The following is a 20457-nucleotide window of genomic DNA, read 5'->3' on the forward strand; positions in this document are numbered from 1 at the left end:
TTATAAAATCAGTCCCTCCTCTTGACACACTGTCCTGTGTCAACAATTTTTTTTACGGAACACTGTCACAATCTTGGAACCCTTCCCTTACGTCAGCTTTACTTCTACAAATCTACTATAATTATTTTTAAACGACAACTTACTTTGCTTTTAAACAGTTCTCGTTTCAACAATTGAACAATATATACTCACTACCACTTATTCACAAAACTCTTTTAAAGAAGCATTTTACTAACCTCATCTAATTGAGGTTTGCATTTCCCACCTCAAAAATTTTCAACTCTTTGCCACCTGATATTCTTATTACTACTAATTTATTACCTTCCAAAAGACACATGAAGCAATATATTTTTCAATCAGTGACATTGAGAGTTTCTTTAGAACTGCCATATGCTCCTTACTCAGTTAAATTATGTATCTATTCGATCTTACACATTGTAACATTGTATCGATTCTTGTAATTTGTACTCATCTGAGGAAGAAAAAATCCATGCAATGTATATTTCATATGGTTGCGCACCTTGCTGTTACCAAAGATACTACAAATCATGTGAAAGTTTGTTTTGATATTTGATTTTTCCCCCTCATATTAACCACTGAAAAAAATAAATAAATAAATAAAATAAAAAATAGAAAAAGGGAAAAAATGAAAGTTTCAATTTTTAAATCCCCCTTTTGCTTTTTTTTATATTTCATTTCTTTTTTCCATTTTAGTTTGTTGATATTGTTCACTAACAAGTGTTCATTACTATTCATTATAAACTTGTAATGTATCAAACAGTATGGGTCTCTAGATCCCCTTCGCCGACTTTTTGTCTCATCTTGTATTTTATGTAACAAAATGAAACAATAAAGTAAATTAAATTGATTGCCTCATTCTTGTCTTGGTAGGGATCAGAGGTGTTTTTATCATGCTCCGCTGACAGGCCAATAGCAGTAATTTTAGCCGGAATCGTTGTTGACGGATTACCAAGGGATTATCTGTGGTGTCAGTGTGTCATTTTGTGATCTTTGTTCTTGGGGTATTTCTTTAGTGTTTTTATTTATTTGGGTAAAACTCTTTTGTGTTTTCTTTATTTTCCTAGACTGCGTGTTTATTATTCCCTTAAGTTTGATTTCGCCACCAGTTTTTTAAGGACCGCTGTTTTTGGAATTGCGAGAGATGAGTGTTTTTCATTTCTCTCTACTTTTTCATTTTCATGGTGTATTTTTGATAGATTTAAATTCTCTCTCTTGCTTCATTTCCATTGTACTTTTACCAGATTTTTTCCCCCATTGTTTCTTCGTCTATATTCTTTTTTTTGCTCATGTGCTTATATACAAAGGAATATCTGGTTCTTTGTTTACCGCCATTTTGGTGTTTTTTCTTTGCTATAATTTTCATGCATTTTGAGCGTTACTGTTAGCAAACAGTCTAGACTTTTCTCCCAGGTAATTTTAATTCCTCAGTAATTTTTTGTTATTTTGCATTGGGCCTAATTTTTTTAGTGTCAGGAAATAAGATAGATAATGCTAATAAGCATAAATTGTATTTGTATCTTAGAACTTCTTAGGGGGGGATGCATGTTGTATTTTTTTTATTTATATATATATATTTCTTCTTAAGAGTAGAAAATTTTATTTTACTTTATTTTTACATACAATATTTTATGTTTATTTTGCATTATATTATATTATATTGTTAATTTTAATATTTTCTTGTAATATTTTCATATATTTTTTTACCAAGTATCTCAGATTATTTTAAATTTGTTGTTAATGATTCTTTTTCTCCTACCTTAAGTTGTTTATTTTGCTTCTTATCTAGCTTTAGCATTAGTATGCAATGGCTTCGATTAGTGTTATGCATAGGTTGCAACAGGAGGTTTCCCTGAACAAGGGGGGACAGTAGCCGATAGTTTAAAGTGTAAGGGTTGTTTGGAAAGGACAAGACTGTAGCTTGAGGTTGAAGCATCACGGGAGAGTTAGGGTTTTGGAGAGCCCAGGTATAACAGAGCCACCTGTGGTCGAAGAAGCATCTTTATAAACAGTGGTGACAATTTAGAGGGGGAATGGGTGGTTGAAGATGTGGTAGAAGAGGATACTGATAGGGATTAATTATCAGTGATTTCTATTGTTAGGGAACTGGGGAACAAGGTGTTATGGATTTTTGGGGTTTCGAGCACTGTTGCCTTCCTGGAGGAAGATTAGTAACATTCAAGACATTTTTTGTCATTGAAAGTTCCCTGGGCGGGTAATCCTGTGGGTGAAAATGAATCAGGTAGGAGTGAGTATTAGTGAGTCTCTGACAGAGTACCAGGACTTAGTATTATCCGCTTGGGATGGCGATTCAGATGTGGCAGTGATCCCAGTACTGCCAAGAGGTAGTAGGGGTATAAGAGTTGGAGTCTTTTCCAAATTGCAATTGTTAGTGCCCCAAAAATGATTTCATCTATTTATTCCCGCCTAAAAATTGTAATTGAGTAGTTGATCAATAACATTCAATTACATGCATTGCTCCTGTGAACAAGTTTAATAAATTGCGCTTCTGTGTCTAACACAGTAAGTAGCAACACCAACATATCCTTAGCACTTTCAGTAATTATGCAGTGCAAAATACAATGTTATTAGATGACTTTTAAAGAATGAAAACATGTGACAGTTAAAATTAAATTCAAAATGATTTTGAGCAAAATATAAAAGAAAATATCATTGTAATGGTCCTAAAAAATATATCATTGTAATGGTCCTAAAAAATATATCATTGTAATGGTCCTAAAAAATATATCATTGTAATGGTCCTAAAAAATATATCATTGTAATGGTCCTAAAAAATATATCATTGTAATGGTCCTAAAAAATATATCATTGTAATGGTCCTAAAAAATATATCATTGTAATGGTCCTAAAAAATATATCATTGTAATGGTCCTAAAAAATATATCATTGTAAAGGATATTGTTGTATCGAGAGGAATTTAACGTTAGACTATAGGCAATTCAAAATTTTTTTTTAAATATTGTTGTAGAGGATTTATTGTTACATCAAGTATCGTTGTAATGAGCTTTTGCTGTACAAAGTGAAAAAAAGTTGCACTAATTTTTTCTCTCTCTTTTTTTTTGGTATTTTGCAGGGTACACTGATTTAAATCAACTTGATTTTTTTAAATAAAATCATTGATATAAATCATAATATTTAAAGTTTGTCATTCCTATACATAACTTTAATGATACTGAAGTAAAAGTAACCTGGTATAGTAATCAAGTTATTTACACGTGGTAAAGTTAGTGATTAAAAGCAATATAGAAGATTTTTTGGGGTAAATGGAGACAAACTTAATCCCATGATACAGTGCAGAAAGAAAGCTGTTCCATTTCTAGATTTTTATACATGGAAAAAATTTCAGAAAATATAGTAGCTAAACTTACAGATGTAACTACACTAAGTACTTGCAATGTATTAAAATAGGGCACTAGGGTTCCCCCAACAAAGAAACAGCAATTGGTTTGTGTATAAAGCCTTGAATTCTATGCCATAATTGCTGATTTAAAATAGATATTGTACCAATATAAATACTATTCATTGGACTTGAAGTTTTAATACTAAAAGTGAAGTCTAAAAAGTTTGCTTGTTTTTTACCAAGTCATAATTCTGTGCAAGAATAAAAATACGTACCATTTGTACAAATGTAAGTTATTAAGCAACATGGCAAGTTGGAAACACGTTAAAATAACTGCCTGCATCAATTGTGCAAGAAACAATCTCATCAATATAGAATATGTTTTTCATTTAGTTGAGGCTGAGTAACCCTTTAGTTGCACATTGAGTTAATTGAGAAACACTGCATCATATGCAATACTGAATCGCCACTAGCAATCCACTTTAAAAGTGGAGAGACCATCATGAATAAAAGCATTTCTCTGCAAGAAAAATGTTAATCCATGTAATTTAATTGCACCCAATGACTTTTCATGTTACATAAACACAGAATTTTGATGTTAATATTTTCTGCTTGTAGTTAGTTTATTGTTAATTATTCATTAACGCTGAATTAAATTTAAGAGATTTGGTGAAAAAAATAGGTAGACGATATGAAAATATGCATTCCTAATGATAAACAAGATTTGTTTTAATTCATAAGCAGTCAGTTAATTTTAATAAAAAAATGATTTAAATAAAAAATTGTTTTTGATTTTTTAAAAAATCATGAATTTTTCATGCCCTGGTACTTTGGAAAGCACTTCTTTTAGTGTCATCTAAGAACAAAGCAATGACTATAAGTATGATGGATGATGTATTATGTGTGTGTGTGTGTGTGTATAGGTAATATTTTAAATAGCAAAATAAGGTAAACTAGAATTATTAATTTGATTCCTTATTTCATTTATTCAAAGTTAATAGCATAAGATTTTTAGGGAGAGATGTGCAAGTGAACGTAAGTCTGAGTCAGTGTTTATCCAAAAAATAATTGAAGATTCATTTCACACCTCCCCAAAATTTTAGATGGGCAGTTTTGTAAGAGGGGTATTTTTAATGAAAAAACAAGGAAATAATTATTAAAAAATTTAATAGGAGTATTTTAAGTATTTTTACTTCTCAGCTAAATTTAGAGGAGTAGAATTGAATTTCAGTGCATGAATCATGCATCTAGATGCTTATTGGTGAACACTGGTTGGTGTATTATTGTAGATGGGATTTATGAATAAAGGGGGGGGGGGGGGTGCTTAGAATGGTATTAAAAAATACTGTGGGTGCTTAAGCGCCCAATGTTGGGATCCCTGTGTCTGACCCAAGGCCCTAAACCAAAAAGAGCAATCCCAAAAGTATTGAAAATTTACGTAAATTCTGAAATTAGGTCTTTCATAAATACTAAATTTCCGTTAATTCTGGAACTATATCTCTCAGTCTTAGGTTATTTAATTCCCAATTTTCGATTTTTTAATTAATTAATTTTGAATCATTGGACTTGATTGAAACTTTTAATTTCTTCATCAATATTGAATTTTCAATAAATCCCAAATTATCATTTTCAATTGGTCAAAATTATTAGTTCTGGAGTTATTTCTGAAATTAATCCCCATTTTTATTGATTTTTTTTTTTGGTCTTATAGTGGTATTTTTTATTTAGATATTTGTTTATACATATAGAATGACCTAGGTTAAATGAGAACCTCACCCACCATGTATGCGAATTAATATGGTATATATATTTTTTCATAGTTATCTTTATGAATATTGATTTTATTTTGGGCTGAATTATATGTTTGACATCTATACTTTTTCTTCATTCACCTTGTTGGACAGTTCGCGTGTTGTGACCTTAATATTGATATAATACTTTTTATCCAGAAAAAATGAATTCCTTGTATAGTGGATATTATTTAGCTACTGAAATTTCACATGTTAAGATAAAGGCAAACTGCATACTTTACCCTTAATTTTCTATTTTAACTAATAAAAAATTCATTCTAAATCAATTAAATTGCTGTGTTGAAGTATTGTTTTAATTAAAATTATGCTAACAGCATCAATTTACATCTGGTTTGCTAAAATAAAAAAAATTCAGTACTTTATAATGGAGGTGCACCAAGGAGGGTTAATTAAAAACTGAATTTACATTACTACCATCAAGTCCATAAAAAATATATACTCACAGCGCTGCTTTTGATGCTGAACTGATTCTTGCAACTGGTGGTTTACACTAAAAAAAAAGAGAAAAATATGCTTGATTCATGAAGTACTAGGATGACAAGTTTTTGAAAAGGGAAAAATTCTGATTTAATACATAATTAATTTAATGAGGCTTTTTGGATCATGTGATATTTCTCTTTCAGTGAAGAGTATGACGGATATACAAACCGTATCCAAGGTAACCAGCATGATGACTTACTAGGCCACTTATGACAGAAACAAATCTAGACTAAAGAAATATAGAAAAGAGATTTCTTTTGCTTTTGATAGGCGCTAAATATTTCAAACTTTTTTGAAGTTGAAATTGAGAGAGACTTCCCTGTTTCTAATTCAAAAATGCACAATTAAGAGCTATGTAATTTTTTCTATGTAATATTATGGGCCATTATCAATTTTTTGAAAATCTCTAACTATGAATTGATGCTAGTGAATATTAACCAGTCACCTGGACAATTATAATTTCTTGTTTTCCTCTCATTTCCTTTTTTAAACGTTTAAAGGCAATAAAAATATATTTTTATTAAAATGTTTTATGAACATGTTTGAAACCGACTTCACATGTTCTTAACAGTGTTTCTGAAATAAGAAAATAATTGAAATAATTACTGATTAGTTTTCAATAATTGAAATAATTAAGACCAAAAATCAGCATGGGGTCCTATTCCATTGTAGCAGACCAACCTTTGACGCGAGACACTTCTGTGAAACGAAAAGGATTACAAAGTGAATCATACTGACTTTAAAATAATATACAAGACGATTCTAATGCTGTGTTTTTGCCCACTTCATTTTATTTTTTATACTGACGCAGGTCCTCATGTGTTCAGAGAGAGCTAGTCGTTTTAATATTTTTTAAATATATATTTGCAACTGTTAATTACTTTTTTGTTATGCAAATATGTTCTTAGTTTAAATTAAAAACCTTCTAATTATTAATGGAGTTTTGAGTGCTGCATATTGCCTCATTGGTGACCTATTTCACTATTGACTATTCCCAAGCTAAGAAGCTGTTAGCCACTGGATGTTCAGTCAAAAGGGGCGATTTGAGTTGAATTTCAATTTCCAGATCACTTCGAGTGGGACTTGCATACCAATTTTGCATACCTAATTTTTATATTCAGTATTACGAATAAAACAAAATTTCACTGCATAATTTCAGCTCTATACGCTCAAGTGCTCGTAACATTATCAGATTTAATAACTCAGCCGCCCGACAAGGATTTATACCTTGAAAAATCACATTCTCAATGCTTATTCGCAGTCAGAAACGGCAAAACTAAAAACGTTACTTCAAGATTTACAGTTAAAAGACAGGAAACCTGTGCTTTTGCATGAAATGCAATCCTTAGCTAACAACAAAGTTAGCGCAGAAGTTTTTAAATCCTTGTGGATGTAATGACTACCAGTTTTCATTCAACAAATCTTGTCTGTATCAGATTCTTCTTTGGAAAATTTGTCAAAACTTATGGATAAGGTTTAGATCGAACACGTCCTGGAATCGTGATCATAGCATGTGTTGGTACCATCACCAGTTTGCTGAATGAGCTCATAAATGCACATGAAGCTGTTGTAACGCATCACCCTTTGGGCTCCACATTCCAGTTTGTCATGCCATCACCAATAACCACCTAGTTAACTAACACTAGGTTATTCCCCTGGGAGAAAACCTGGTCGAGTCGTTTAGGATCATCATTAATTATTTATATTATGCTGCATAAATTCGGATATAGACATGATTTAAATAATTATATTTTGTAAAATACCTTGTTTCACCGGCAAAAGGGGACAGCAGACTTCGGTTGATGCTGATGATTCTTTGATCTTACCCACAAAAGCCCTGTTAACATCGCAGGGAAGTCCGGCTGACTTCCTCTGCCTTGTTTGAACCATTGCCATCCAAAAAACAGTAATACTTGCAATAATTATTGATACATGTTACTATGCGAATGATGTCATAGTTTTTTCGTGTGCCGGAGGTAACGAGTTCTCCAATTGGGCCGAGAACAAACCAGTTCTACACAGCTATAGAAAACAGAACTATCACATTTCTTCACGCTTTCAGTCATAGCAGCAGATGTGCTGTTAACTACTAACCAATTATTTTTGGAATACTAACTATGGAAAAATAATCTCTAGTCATTGAGTGCAGTTTAGCTACTCCGGCTCTGGTCCAAAAAAAAGTACTTGTTTTTATTATGTTTTTTCTAGTCAACTAAAATTTACTACATATTCTATTCATGATGAAATAGTTCCTGAAAAAGTCAGATAATCTACGAAATGATCGTGTCAGTTGTATCAGCATGCGAGTCCTAGAATGTGTTGCTTCTCTGGGCCAACTTCAAGGGGTAGTTATCATTTTCATGTGCAGTCATTGGATATGATCCAGTGTGTCTAATTCTACAATAACTGTTGTTCTCCATTACCGATCATGTTCCTGAGATGAACTTTCCTTGGCAATTGTGAACTGCCCCATGTGAGTGTCTACATACTCTGTGATAGTCATAGCCCTAATGGATATTAGGATATCTTACACTGAAAGAGTAGATTGTCTGCGGCCGTATCGGGCGAGATCGCTCTTGTTTATTCATGAGATTTTTGCTATCATGTAAACTAAAATATGAAATCGGAATCAACATCTGTGATATTTAAATACTAAAATGCAATTGTGTCAACATAACTCTGTTAAATAAACGTTTGACTTGAAACTTGCCATTATTTCTATTAATATTGTCTGTTAACTTGGCTTGGAATTGAGAATTATGGGACCATAGCTTGCAATACACTTCACCATGTGGTTTTCAGGAAAACTAGTTGGCTCGTCTGTGTCTGCAGCAGCAGACGAAAGCCTTCTTCATAGCAGCCTTTTCATCTTTGATCAAAATACAGATCCTACAGATCCTTCACGTAAAATGACGTCAGCAGAGTGTAACTATAGCATTTATGATCGAGAACTGTAGCTACATATTCAACCATAAGACACTTTAAACACATGCTTGAATGTCAACAGTTCATTATTTTTAGTGACCATAAGCCTATCTCATTTGCATTTGTCTAGAAATCACATAAGTGCTCGCTGCGACAAATTTGCCCTTTACAGTACATAGGAGAGTTTACTACTGACATCCGGTATATAAAAGGTGAAAGTAATATTATTGCCGAGATGCATTTTCTAGAGTGTCAGAAATTAATGTCCCTACTAACATTTCATACAATGAAATGGCTCTCTCACAGAGATCTGACGTGGCACTGCAATCTTTGCTCGAATCAGATTTTGGTTTGAAATTAAAACCCATGACTGGTTTCACAATGCCGGTGCCATACGTCAACAGTTCAACAGAAAACCAGAGACCGTATGTTCCTGAACCTTTCTGTAGGCAAGTGTCTGACAGTCTATATTAATCTGTGCCATCCTGGTGTCAAAGCCACTACAGAACTCATTAGACTGATTCGTTTGGAAATCTTTGAAAAAACATTGCAGGGAATGAACTAAAAACTGCATTCACTGCCAATGCTCTAAAGTGCAATGGCATGCGAGAACTCCATTGGGAAACTTTCTATCTCTGAATGCTCGTTTTTCACACGTACATCTGGAGATTGTTGGACCACTTCCACATTCACAAGAATATACATACATTCTGACTTGTGTTGAAAGGTTCACTAGGTGGCAGGAGGCTTGGCCCATGAAAGACCAGAGCCGAAACCATAGCCTCTCTTTTCTACTCCAGATGGGTATTCAGATTTGGAGTGCCGGAAATCGTTACCATGGACAGAAGAACAATTTTGAGAGCAATCTCATGCAAAGCCTCTTGAAGTTCCTTGGATCACAGCATTCCAGAACTACAGCATACCATCCATGTGCCAATGGTCTAGTTGAGCGCATGCACCATCAACTCAAGGCCATTATCATGTGCCACACCAAAGTCAATTGGTACGATGTCCTCATAACAGTGTTGCTCGCAATCCAGACATCAATAAAAGAAGCCGAAATGGTGTATGGTGAAGCTCTGATATTACCAGGTCAGATTCGTCTAGTTTGACTGTTCCTGCATCGGATTTTGTCAGTGACTTGAAGGATAAGATGTGGAAGTTACGACCAGTACCTACTTTGCAACATGGTGTTCCAAGTGTTTGTGCATCCACAACTGAACGTGTGCACACGCGTCTTTGGAAGAAAAGATGTCGTGCTTAAGCCCCTGGAGCAGTCATATCAAGGACCTTTTCCTGTTCTTCAAAAAAGTGATAAATTCTTCAAGTTGGATCTCAATGGTCGACATGCCAATGTATCAGTTGACGGATGAAAGCAAGCCTAATTCCTATCTGAAGAACAACAAATATTGTCCTTGGTGAATTCTCAGGAGCCGCAGTGCTAGGTCCATACCAAATCCAGTCAGCATGTAAGTTTTCTACAATGGTCACAGGTTGGTTGACATCGTTCAAAGAATTAGTGGGAGAGCTCTGTAGCAGACTGATCCGTGACGCGAGACTTCTGTGAAAGAAAAAGGATTACAACATCAATCGTGCCGAGTTTAAAATAGTATATAAGACGATGCTAATGCTGCTTTTTCGCTCACTTGATTTTATTTTTTATACTAATGCAGGTCCTTGTGTTCAGCTAGTGGTTTCAACATTTTTTAATATTTACAACTGTTCATTTTTTGTATGATGAGATGGTCTCTTCATACAAAAACATCAACTGGGGCGAAAATTGCTGTAGTTAAGGGAGGCTGCTATGACTCCACTCAGCGCTTCACGCTACTAATGTGTGTGAATGACTAATGTACGCGAAAAGTGTGTCTGGTGTATTGGTTAGCGCACTTGCCCAGTATGCAAGGGGATCCGGGTTCGATTCTCAGAGAAGACAAATCACTTTTCTTTCCAAATATCAGTTTAAACATAACATTCAGAAAATTCTCAATTTCTCAGTATGTCAATTTTTTGTTACGCAAATATGTTCAGTTTAAATTTAAAAAAATGTTCTAATTATTAATGGAGTCTTGAGTGCTGTATGCTGCTTCACCATCAAAGCCACGTGACTGGTTGAAAGACAATATGGAGATGTTAATTTTCATTTCTATGCTTGAGAAGATATAAATACAATGTTGAAGTCAATGTTATTGCATGGATATCTAACTAAAAAGTGGGTCCAGCTAGTTATTTTATAATTTTTTGGGCTTTGTATTCCCAACCCAATAACTTAGAAATCAAGAATCAAATTCAATTTTTAAAATTATCAATGTAGTGGGAAATCCCACTAAATTTTCACATTTCTACAGTAAAATTGGCAATTTTAACATTGAGTTCTATGAGGATGATCCTGTGCCTGTCCCTCAAAGTAATTCTAAAGATGATTGTGACATATATGCAAAAAGTCTCACACGTGTAAAGAATTAACATTGAAAAAAATTTCCATAAGAAATATGTAAGATACAATGAAATGAATGGAACCGTTTCTTTTAGTTAATGTAAATTCAACCTAGCACCTCTATGTTAAAGAAGTCAGTGAAACTTTTTGAAAATATGACAGCAGGTGTTGTGAATCATGATTTTTTTAAGCGAATGATTTAATTTGTCTTCTCCAGTGTGTTCCTTTTATAAAATTTTTTTTTTTTAGTTGGCAAAGGTTTCCACTTGTCTCAATGAGTGAGGTAAGCGGAACCTATGGCTGTTTAAAATCATCCACAAAATGATGATCATAAATGAAAGAAATGCCAGCAAAGAGAAAAAATTCATTTGAACCATAAAAAGTTCAAACACCATCATTCTAGTATATAAAGTTAATTAACAACTGAAGTATGCACAAAACTCACAATATTAAGTGAATGAATGAATGTGTACCACTTATACTGAGATAAGTGGAAATTTTGGATATCTTATATCAGAGCATTAATATAGCAGCAATTCAAAGTTAAGAATAACCCAAAGAAATAGACTAAAAGACTTGAAAGGTATAATATACTGCCCATAATACAATTGGTAGTTTTGAAACTGAAAGTCTCTCTCTCTCACTGCACTACGAGTTGTACTTGATTACAATGAAAATATGGGAGGGATATGGATGATGAAGTTAACATGCTTTAATCTTTATATAAGGGGGTTGAAAAATTGTAACTTTGTTTGCACTGGGTTCACAGTTACCCAGTAAATAGGTTATAAACCAATGTTGTGAAGGATTTCACCTTTTTTGAAACTTTCCAGAAAAAATATTTTGTTGACAATAAAAATATCTGATGAAAATGTAAAATATATTGATCCATTAGGTTGTTGACATTTTTTCTAAATCAATGTGTTTTGGTGTAAATCAAATTCAGATACATTTACATTAGAACCTCTCTTATCCAGCAAAAGTGAGTTTGCAGTTGGCCAAGGGTCACCCAGCTCAAAGTAAAAAAAGATTACACAAGAAAAATCGTGATAAGAGAGTGAAATTAATTATATTTTTATACATCTGTTAGTGTATCAAGGTTCATACTCATTTTCGTAAAAAAATTTCCAACTTTCTAGGTTTTCCAGTCAAATTTTCAAATTGATATAAATTAATAAAAAATTACAAAAAATTAATTATATTATAAAATTATTTATATCAATAATAAAATTAATTATGTCAATTAATTACAATATCATAATGACATCATAATCATTGATTTTTTTTTTAATGCATTTATGCTTTTCAAATAAGCCTGATGGAAAAATGGAACACAATTAAGGAATGAAAGATTTCCCTTTTCTGCAATTTTAATGCCCACAAAATTTAAGCGTCTACTGTTGTTTCCTTTGTGACATAATTAGTCAAAGTAGTAGTTGGTTTCACTGCATCACAATTCTTTGCAGTTGGCTTGCACTTGCGTAAGCGCTAGAACCAAGAAGTTTAGCAATCGGGTTGTTCACTGAACTCCTGATTTCACATGGTTTTCATGGTTTTGAATAACTAATCTGCCCATGTGTTGCTCCAATTGAGAGTTTTGCCGCAAAGCAGACAACATGCTTTATACGGGTCATTTTTGACTGCTTCAACCCAATCAGCCTACTTTTTTGTTTGAGTGAACCATTGTTTTCAGAATATTTGTACATATGTAGATGTTTTGTAAATTTGCACTCTGTGGCATAGTGAACAGGAGTACCCACCATACCGCAGGCACATTTGTCTGTTCGGCAGCGTTTCCGTTTGTGTTGATATATAGGAAATGGGCCGTGTCCTGTTTTGAAGATAGTCACCTCCCTATTACAGTTTAGCGTGTTGTATGACTCGAGGGACAATTTCGTGCACTTTCCTAGCTGTTGTTCCTTAGTCCCAAATTTGCTGCCATTTCTGGAGGGTTGCTTGTTTAATTTGTCGCTTCAGGAGCGTTAGTGGGAAAGGGTTAACAAGTTTATTGTTACAGTTGATTGCAGTTTTGCTTTGGCTAGAAAGTCTGCTCTCTCATTTCAAAGATTACCTACATGGGCTTTGGTCCAACCCAGGAAAATTTTTGGGTTATCTCAATACATGTACTATTGTGTTTCTATTTGTTGGATCTAGAAGTCCTTGAAGGGAGGAGCAGCTATCAGTTATTATTAAAACTCATTCTTCTATTCCCATTGCGTATTGTGTAGCTGCTTCTATCGCTACCAATTCTTGAAAGTTACTATTGTTTTTATCTAGCACCACTTGCTACATTTGCTTTTCTGTATTGTTTGTGTATACACAATAGGCTGCTCTGACGCCTTCATAGGTTTTGTAGCCATATGTATATGTGGGTGTTTGCTAGTTTTATATTGTGGCCATCAATCAAAATTTGATTGGGGATAGCCAATCAGCCTACTGAAGATTCAGGTTTTTATCCACCCACACAACATTTAAAACAGTTATACCCATGTGGGAATCGAAATATACACATGCATCATCTGCCATTGCTAACTGAAGTCAACTTAATGAAATGATCACAACTGAGCATTGTACACATGGCTTTTTAAGATGCTGAGTTACATTTCTGGAAACACTAGAAAGAGCTATGATAAAGTCGCAGCAACGAGCTTTTCCACATGGACTTAAGAAATTCTTGTTCCTCCTTGGCAGTATCTATAGTTTTTTTGTGATACATTGCAATATTTTATGGATTATAAATATTTACGATGTTACTGGAATTCCCTTTTTTCTCTGAGGTAATTTTTTCTCGATCAGACAATAGTGATGATTTTCTAGGTTGTTATCTCAAATTTCCATGTTTTAGATAAAAAATGGGCTATTTTCCCCGACTTTCTTTTTTTAGTAAAAAAAATTTCCCCCTGACTTTTCCGGGTTTTTCCTGACCCTTACAAACCCATACAAATATTGTGATTTCTGGAAGAAATGTTGCATTACTGTAAGCACCATGATTGAAAATTTTCTGATAAAGCTTGCAACTAGTAAGAAATGTTATTTTCTTTTGACTTGTTCATTGTATCTCAAATACAGGCCTAATCATTGGGATGGAATCTTGGAGAGAAGATTTTACAATATTTTTAGTATGTGAATGGCAGAGTGGAAAACTAATTGCAAAAATGTTTGCAAAAGAATATTACTTTAAATGTTGCATTAGCAGAAACATCACATGCCTCGAGAATATATTTTTATATATATGTAAACATTACTGTACTTCAGAAATTGCAGTGTATTTTAATCAGGGTTGATCTGATTTTGCCCAACCCGAAAAAATCCATGAAAAAACCCAAGAAAAAACCCAACAAAAACTACACCCCCCAAATTGCACTTACTCGCAAACAGTATACTTTCTAATGATGTTATTGCATCGTCATACTCTATCTCAAAAGAAATACATAAATAAATCTGTATTCAATGCTATTTAGATTATAGGGGTTAGAAAAAAACCTTGAAAACGCCCATTAAAAATTATACCTTACAACTTCAATTACTTGCAAACAGTATGCTTTGTAATGATGTTATTGCACTGTCATACCTTTGTGGGGGGCCACAGATAGTGTATGATTTTATTGCATTGTCTATATATCCTCTGTATCTCCCACAAGGGTGGGGCTTGCAGGACTCCAGCCTGGGACAAATATTATTTTTGACTTTTTTTACACTGTAAATTCATTACAGAGGAGCCCCACGAAAGATCTCTGCCAAGTGGGGTCGGCTCTGGGATGTGGGGGGGGGGGGTTAGGACTATCTTATGAAAAACACATAAATAAATCTGCATTCAATGCTATTTAAATTATATTTCTTCCCATTATATTTTAAATGTCTGTTTTTTACGAGTAAAGAAAATAAACATTTTCATGAATGTTTTCTAACTAACAATTACCAATCCTTTTCAATAACACCTTTTGATTTGAGTGATCTATACACTTTCACTAACTTCTTTGCTTTTTTACATCCAAGTTTGTTTCTCAGTTTCGACCATACTAGTCCAAAAGTAGAAAAAATTTGCTCAATTGATGCAGATGTGGATGTAATGAATGCAGGTCTTCTAAAAATTAGCAAAAGTTTACATTCAAAATCTTATTTTTTTCTGCCTTGCAACGCATGATTTTCCACCACTTTTTTGCTTCAACTGACTCTATCACGTTTTGTGAAAACATTGTTCCTGGATAGAAATCTGCGTCTTCTATTTGAAACATCTGTAGTGCAATAACAAATTCTGTATTCAGTTTTTTGATCCATTGTTCAGCGGAAGCTTCTTGTTCCTTAGTTAATCTTTTTCCTTACAAAGCAGGATCAGTCATATTTGCAAGGAAATGAAATGGAGGTAGTGCTTTTTCAAAGCGATGTGCAACACACTCCTTATACAAAGATAATTCTTTACTTTCCAATACATCTAGCCATATTTCTGTCTGTCCAAGAGTACAGCTATTTCTTTGTAAATTATCTAGGGCTTTACCAATACTCGATAACTGCACTTTCAAGTTGATGCATTCTCTATATAATCCTTTGTTATCTGAAAACATCACAATACTTTTTTCAATTTCTTCTTTATGTTCAATTGGATATTTCTACGTATTTTTGTTAATTATGGATGAATGAAGAAAGGCAAGCTTCTTCAGAATTCCACCTTGTTTCATTAGGTAATTGTGGCTTTTGTCCATCCTTTTCCATAAGCCACCCAAGTGGTCTATGGTGTTGTCTAAAATATTTTTGTATTTCTACTACATATTTTACCACATTTTTAGGGGCGATATCCTTAACAAGATGATTCATGAAATGGGCTGAGCAACCAAAAGCAAGGACATGTGGATGGTTTTGGACAATTATGTCACGAAATTTTTTCATTTTGTTCTCGTTATCGCAACAAACAGCAAAAACACTTTTATTATACTCTTGGTTGATAGTATCCATAGCCTTTTCAGCTATTTCCACACAGAATTCTGCTGTTTTCTTGTGTGAGCCACATTCAACAGCATCTATTAAGTGGGTGCTCTTGCCAGTGTGGATACTCATTGCGATGATCAAGTCAGCGTTTGCATTTGATCAACCATCCAACATCAGAGTGATAGTTGAGTTTTTCATTTCCTTTGCCATTAAAATATCAACAGTTTTATCTGCCTCATCTAATAATGATCCAGCTAATTTCTTCCTATTAGGAGAGATATAACCGGATACAAAGCATTAACCATTTCTCTAAATGCATCACTATCAGCTATATTAAAAGGTATATTATTAGCATAAAAAAAATTCGGGCACTTTTCGATCAAGAACTAACCTCTGGCGATCACTTGTTTTAACAATAAATTGTCCTATTGGTCTTTGGGTTTTGATGTTCCAGCATCCACAATAGTATTTGAACTTTCGCATGTAGAAACAATCTTCAAGAGGTTGCTTTCTTTTTTGAATGAAGCAGATGTCTCTTCACTGCATGAAGATTCATTATCATCTGTGTTTGATGAATACAGAAACAAGGAATGAGCTTCGGATTTCTTGCATTTATTCACATGAGCACCGATTCTTTCCACTTTTGCACTAACTATGGTATTGCAAAACTTACAAGTCACTTGCCATTTGTTATTAGTTTTATTCACCATAGTCCATTCAATGGACTGTTTTCTTCCAGAACCTTCAGTCCTTGGCATGGCTGACTAAATTTTACCACCGAAATTTATACTTCTCTCAAAGAAAAATTTTAGAACTTGGATAGTTTATATGCACAACTTGTCTAGCTAAGCAGCAGAAAGAAATGGTGAAATGCTGTATCCAGGAGAAAAAACATCCATTATCCAGTCCAAGTCCAGTACTTGAGAGGACTGGACTTGAGGTATTGGTAAAACTGGTCAAAGTAGTTTGAGTAGAGAAAGGGAGATAATGCTGAAGAAAAGTCTAAAGAATTTTCATTGGTGCAATTTGTGTGTGTGTATATGTGTGTGTGTGTGTGTGTGTGTGTGTGTGTGTGTGTGTGTATCATTGTAAACTCTATCCAATAAGAGATCAGATGGCTTGCAGCTGGTGCTTTACAACTAAACAGGTGCAATAAATTCTTTCTAGAATGTTTCCCTCTTAAAGGATAGAAAGTGTTGCAAACAAATACAAAAACTAAAATTATCTAAATACAACTTATTTAGTATTCAGGTAAAGCAAAGGTATATATCTAGAAAAAAATTAACTCTTAACCTACACTATTTTTTCAGAGAATAAGATTGATGTTTCAGAATTTAATTGCTTACAAATAATTTGTTAGGATTGTTGTTTTTTTAATCATAATTCTAATAAACTGCTATGTTATTTCTTCTTATCATTTAGGAACAGTGTTTCTCCACTAGAGGTATTTGAACACTGGTTGCGCTTTAAGCACACACTAAATCAGCTAAAATTTTTATCAATATTGATTTAATGTGTGTTCTGAGCTAATTATTAATATACTTATATGCATAATAATTGTCATAAATTACCCAGTTTATTATATTTATTTACAGCATATATAACTTTCTTCCCTTATGTTTCGATATCAAAAACCCTGAAAAAACCCAATGGGTTTTGGAACGGGTTTTTGCTAACCCTGATTTTAATACTCTTTGAACAAAAGGTAGAGTCTCTATAATCCAAGGTGGGTGGGACTGAGGCCACCTCAGATTATCGAAAAACTCTAATTATCTGGAAAAAAAATAAAAAAAATGCTTGAAAGGTTTTACTTAAAACAAAAAACAAGCAAAAACAGTACAAACATATATGCTGTATTTTATTCTTGAATAAGACATACATGCCATACGTGTTTAAAAAAAAAATGAAGAATGTAAAAGGGTACAAAGATTGAGAAGATCAACTATTCTTAATCCACCATTGAGAAGAGTTGAGGATGGGATTGGTGGTGAATGACGCTAAGACACTGACAGCTTTCAACTGCCTTTTCAATGATTTTACATAAGCAATTAGGGGACAACGCCTTTGTCCACCATTATTAAGAAAAAGATCAAACTCGTCCTTCTTTCTCAGCAACTCCCGGAAAGTTGAAATGATCTACATCTATTCAGAGAAGTCAAATATTAAACTACATCAGCTAGTCATTATAGGGATGGGGCTGCCCAGTCCCTTTTTAAACTGAAATTATTGTACAATACATATGTACTGAATAGTATTCCTGGGAAGAAATGAAGTTAGGCTCATGGAGGGAAAAGAACGAGAACAGAGGGTCTCAAGAAGGAAATTTTAAATTTTTCAGTACCTCGCATTATCCTGAAACTCAAATTTTGGGGATTAGGACTCTACTGTAAATCCAAGTAAATTACAATAAAAACAGAAATTTTCTTTTATGTAGTAAATAAGGGCCATACCTTGAATTACTGTGCATACATATTAGGATCAGTTACGCAGCATCAGTAAGATTTTTTTCAAGGTCAGTGGAGGATCCACTTAAAGAGGAGCAATTATGAGAGGTTCTACTATATTATTTACACATCTCGGCTAAGCCCAATTACAGAGATGGGAAACCACTACAGACAAAAATAATACCAAAAATACAATATGAAAGAAAAGTAAAATTAAAAAATCCCTCAAATTTGTACGATAAAAATAAAATCATTAAACAAACACATAATACAAAAATATATATACACAATAGAAACACAAGTTGAGAATGTGATGCAAAGAAGACATTGCCACCCAAAAACTAAAAATAAACTTCAAATAGATGAATTAAAAAAAAAAAAAAAAAAAAAAACAAGAAAAATAAACAGAAGGAAATTAATATGAAAAGCAAATGAAAACAAGAGAAAAGAATCATGATGCCAAAGCACTCTTAGAGAAAAAAGAAACATTAATACGAAATATGTACAGTACCTAGTGAAACAAGGAATCTTTATGAAAAATATCTGGGAATTCATCCATATTATAATTTTTGCGAGCATGCAAAAATAATACGAGTGAATTCCCAGATATTTTTCATAAAGATTCCATTATTGACTAGCTGTTACCTGTGGTTTCACTTGCATGGATTTTGTAATCTGAAAATTCCCCTTATGATCATTTAAATGGTTGGATTTTGAAAAATCTCTTCTTAGTAAATCTGATAAAATAAAACTACCGACCAAATTTTATATTTATAGCTTCAGCAGTTCCAGCTTGGTGGTGATGATGAATCAGTCAGTCAGGACGCATTATTTTAAATGTATAGATGAGTAGATAACAATCATAAATTAATAAAAAGCAAAACTATTCACCCTTGAATGAACAGATGATTTCGTGCAGTTAACAGAAGGCTGAGAACTTGACAAATGCTGTCTTGGCAATGAAATATCTTTTGACTGCTGAAAAGAAAAAAATGAATATGTTGAATTTATATAGCAACTTCAAATTTTAAAAATATCATGAGAATCTTGAAATAAAATTTTCCAGGTGAATAGAATGCATGAAGTTTATTGAGTTTTCAAAAATAACTTTCACATTCTATTTAATAAATAAAAGCCGATGATATTTTTAGGAGCCTTAACGCATTCTCAAACAAGTGTAAAGGAACATTCAGGTATGGATAGATGGTGAATACTCAAGCCACTCAAAGATTACATGTATTCAAAAATTTCATGTTGACACTTGACCAAAGTTCCTAAGAAAACTCACCAGACCAGATCATCGGTGGGATGTATGCAGTTCCCACACTTGGTGTGGGTACACCGAGGTGTGGGTTAAAGGAAGAATAACAGATAAAATGTATAGTTAAGTTCTCCACTCCTACCTTAAACTGTTGGAAAATTTCATAATATATACACGTTCAGAAAAAAAAACTTTATTGTTTTTCACTCCATTTTTTAATCACCACTAGGAAAACCAAGCCAACCAAACATTTTGAACATTTCTGATATTCTTGCTCTATTTTCATAGTGAATCAGATTGTTTAGAATGTTGAAAAATTTTTCACAATTTTTGCTAAACATACTGAAACATTACGCTGTCCAGCTATTATCAGTTCAAAAAGAAATCGCCAGAGATATTTTTCATTTTACTTAAAAGTACCAAGACCAGTCGATTTGACCACTAGTGTTATAGACTCTTCCACTACATGCACAGCAAATACAGGGTGGGCAAAAAGTCTATAGAAACTAAAAATGAATAAAAACCGGAAAAATAACAGAAATAAAAAACGGTTTGCAGGGTTAGCATCACAAAGTCACAGGAATTTTCTTAAGACAGGAAAAACCATCAAAAACAGCCGATAGGTGGCACTGATGTACACAAGTCAAAGAAAAGATATGCAAATAACAAACAATGGTTCCAAATCGTTCATTACAGCAGCAGTGTTCTACATGACCACTACTGCCACAGGGAATAACACCCTCCAAATATTCAGAGGAAAAATTATGCTCATTTTTAAAGTGGAATGCCAATAATAA

The 20457-nt window shown here is 33.4% G+C and overlaps 1 protein-coding gene across 6 annotated transcripts in view; it reads right to left on the bottom strand.

Annotated features, from left to right (window-relative positions):
• Positions 1 to 20457, bottom strand: part of LOC149065565 (uncharacterized) — a 259702-nt gene that overhangs the window by 39515 nt on the left and 199730 nt on the right. For 5 of the 6 annotated variants that reach the window (XM_089253491.1, XM_089253490.1, XM_089253493.1 and 2 more), the window contains 2 exons: positions 19291 to 19377; positions 5634 to 5680 (listed from right to left, as the gene is read on the bottom strand). In XM_089253491.1, coding sequence (XP_089109617.1) covers positions 5634 to 5680; positions 19291 to 19377 — 134 coding nt within the window. The remainder of the gene's footprint in view (positions 1 to 5633; positions 5681 to 19290; positions 19378 to 20457) is intronic. The other variant, XM_089253492.1, reaches the window with a different exon arrangement.

Source organism: Pholcus phalangioides, unplaced genomic scaffold, assembly GCF_987345545.1.
Source record: "Pholcus phalangioides strain wild (caught in Gottingen) unplaced genomic scaffold, Ppha-v1.0 ptg000039l_1, whole genome shotgun sequence".
Lineage (NCBI taxonomy): Eukaryota > Metazoa > Arthropoda > Arachnida > Araneae > Pholcidae > Pholcus > Pholcus phalangioides.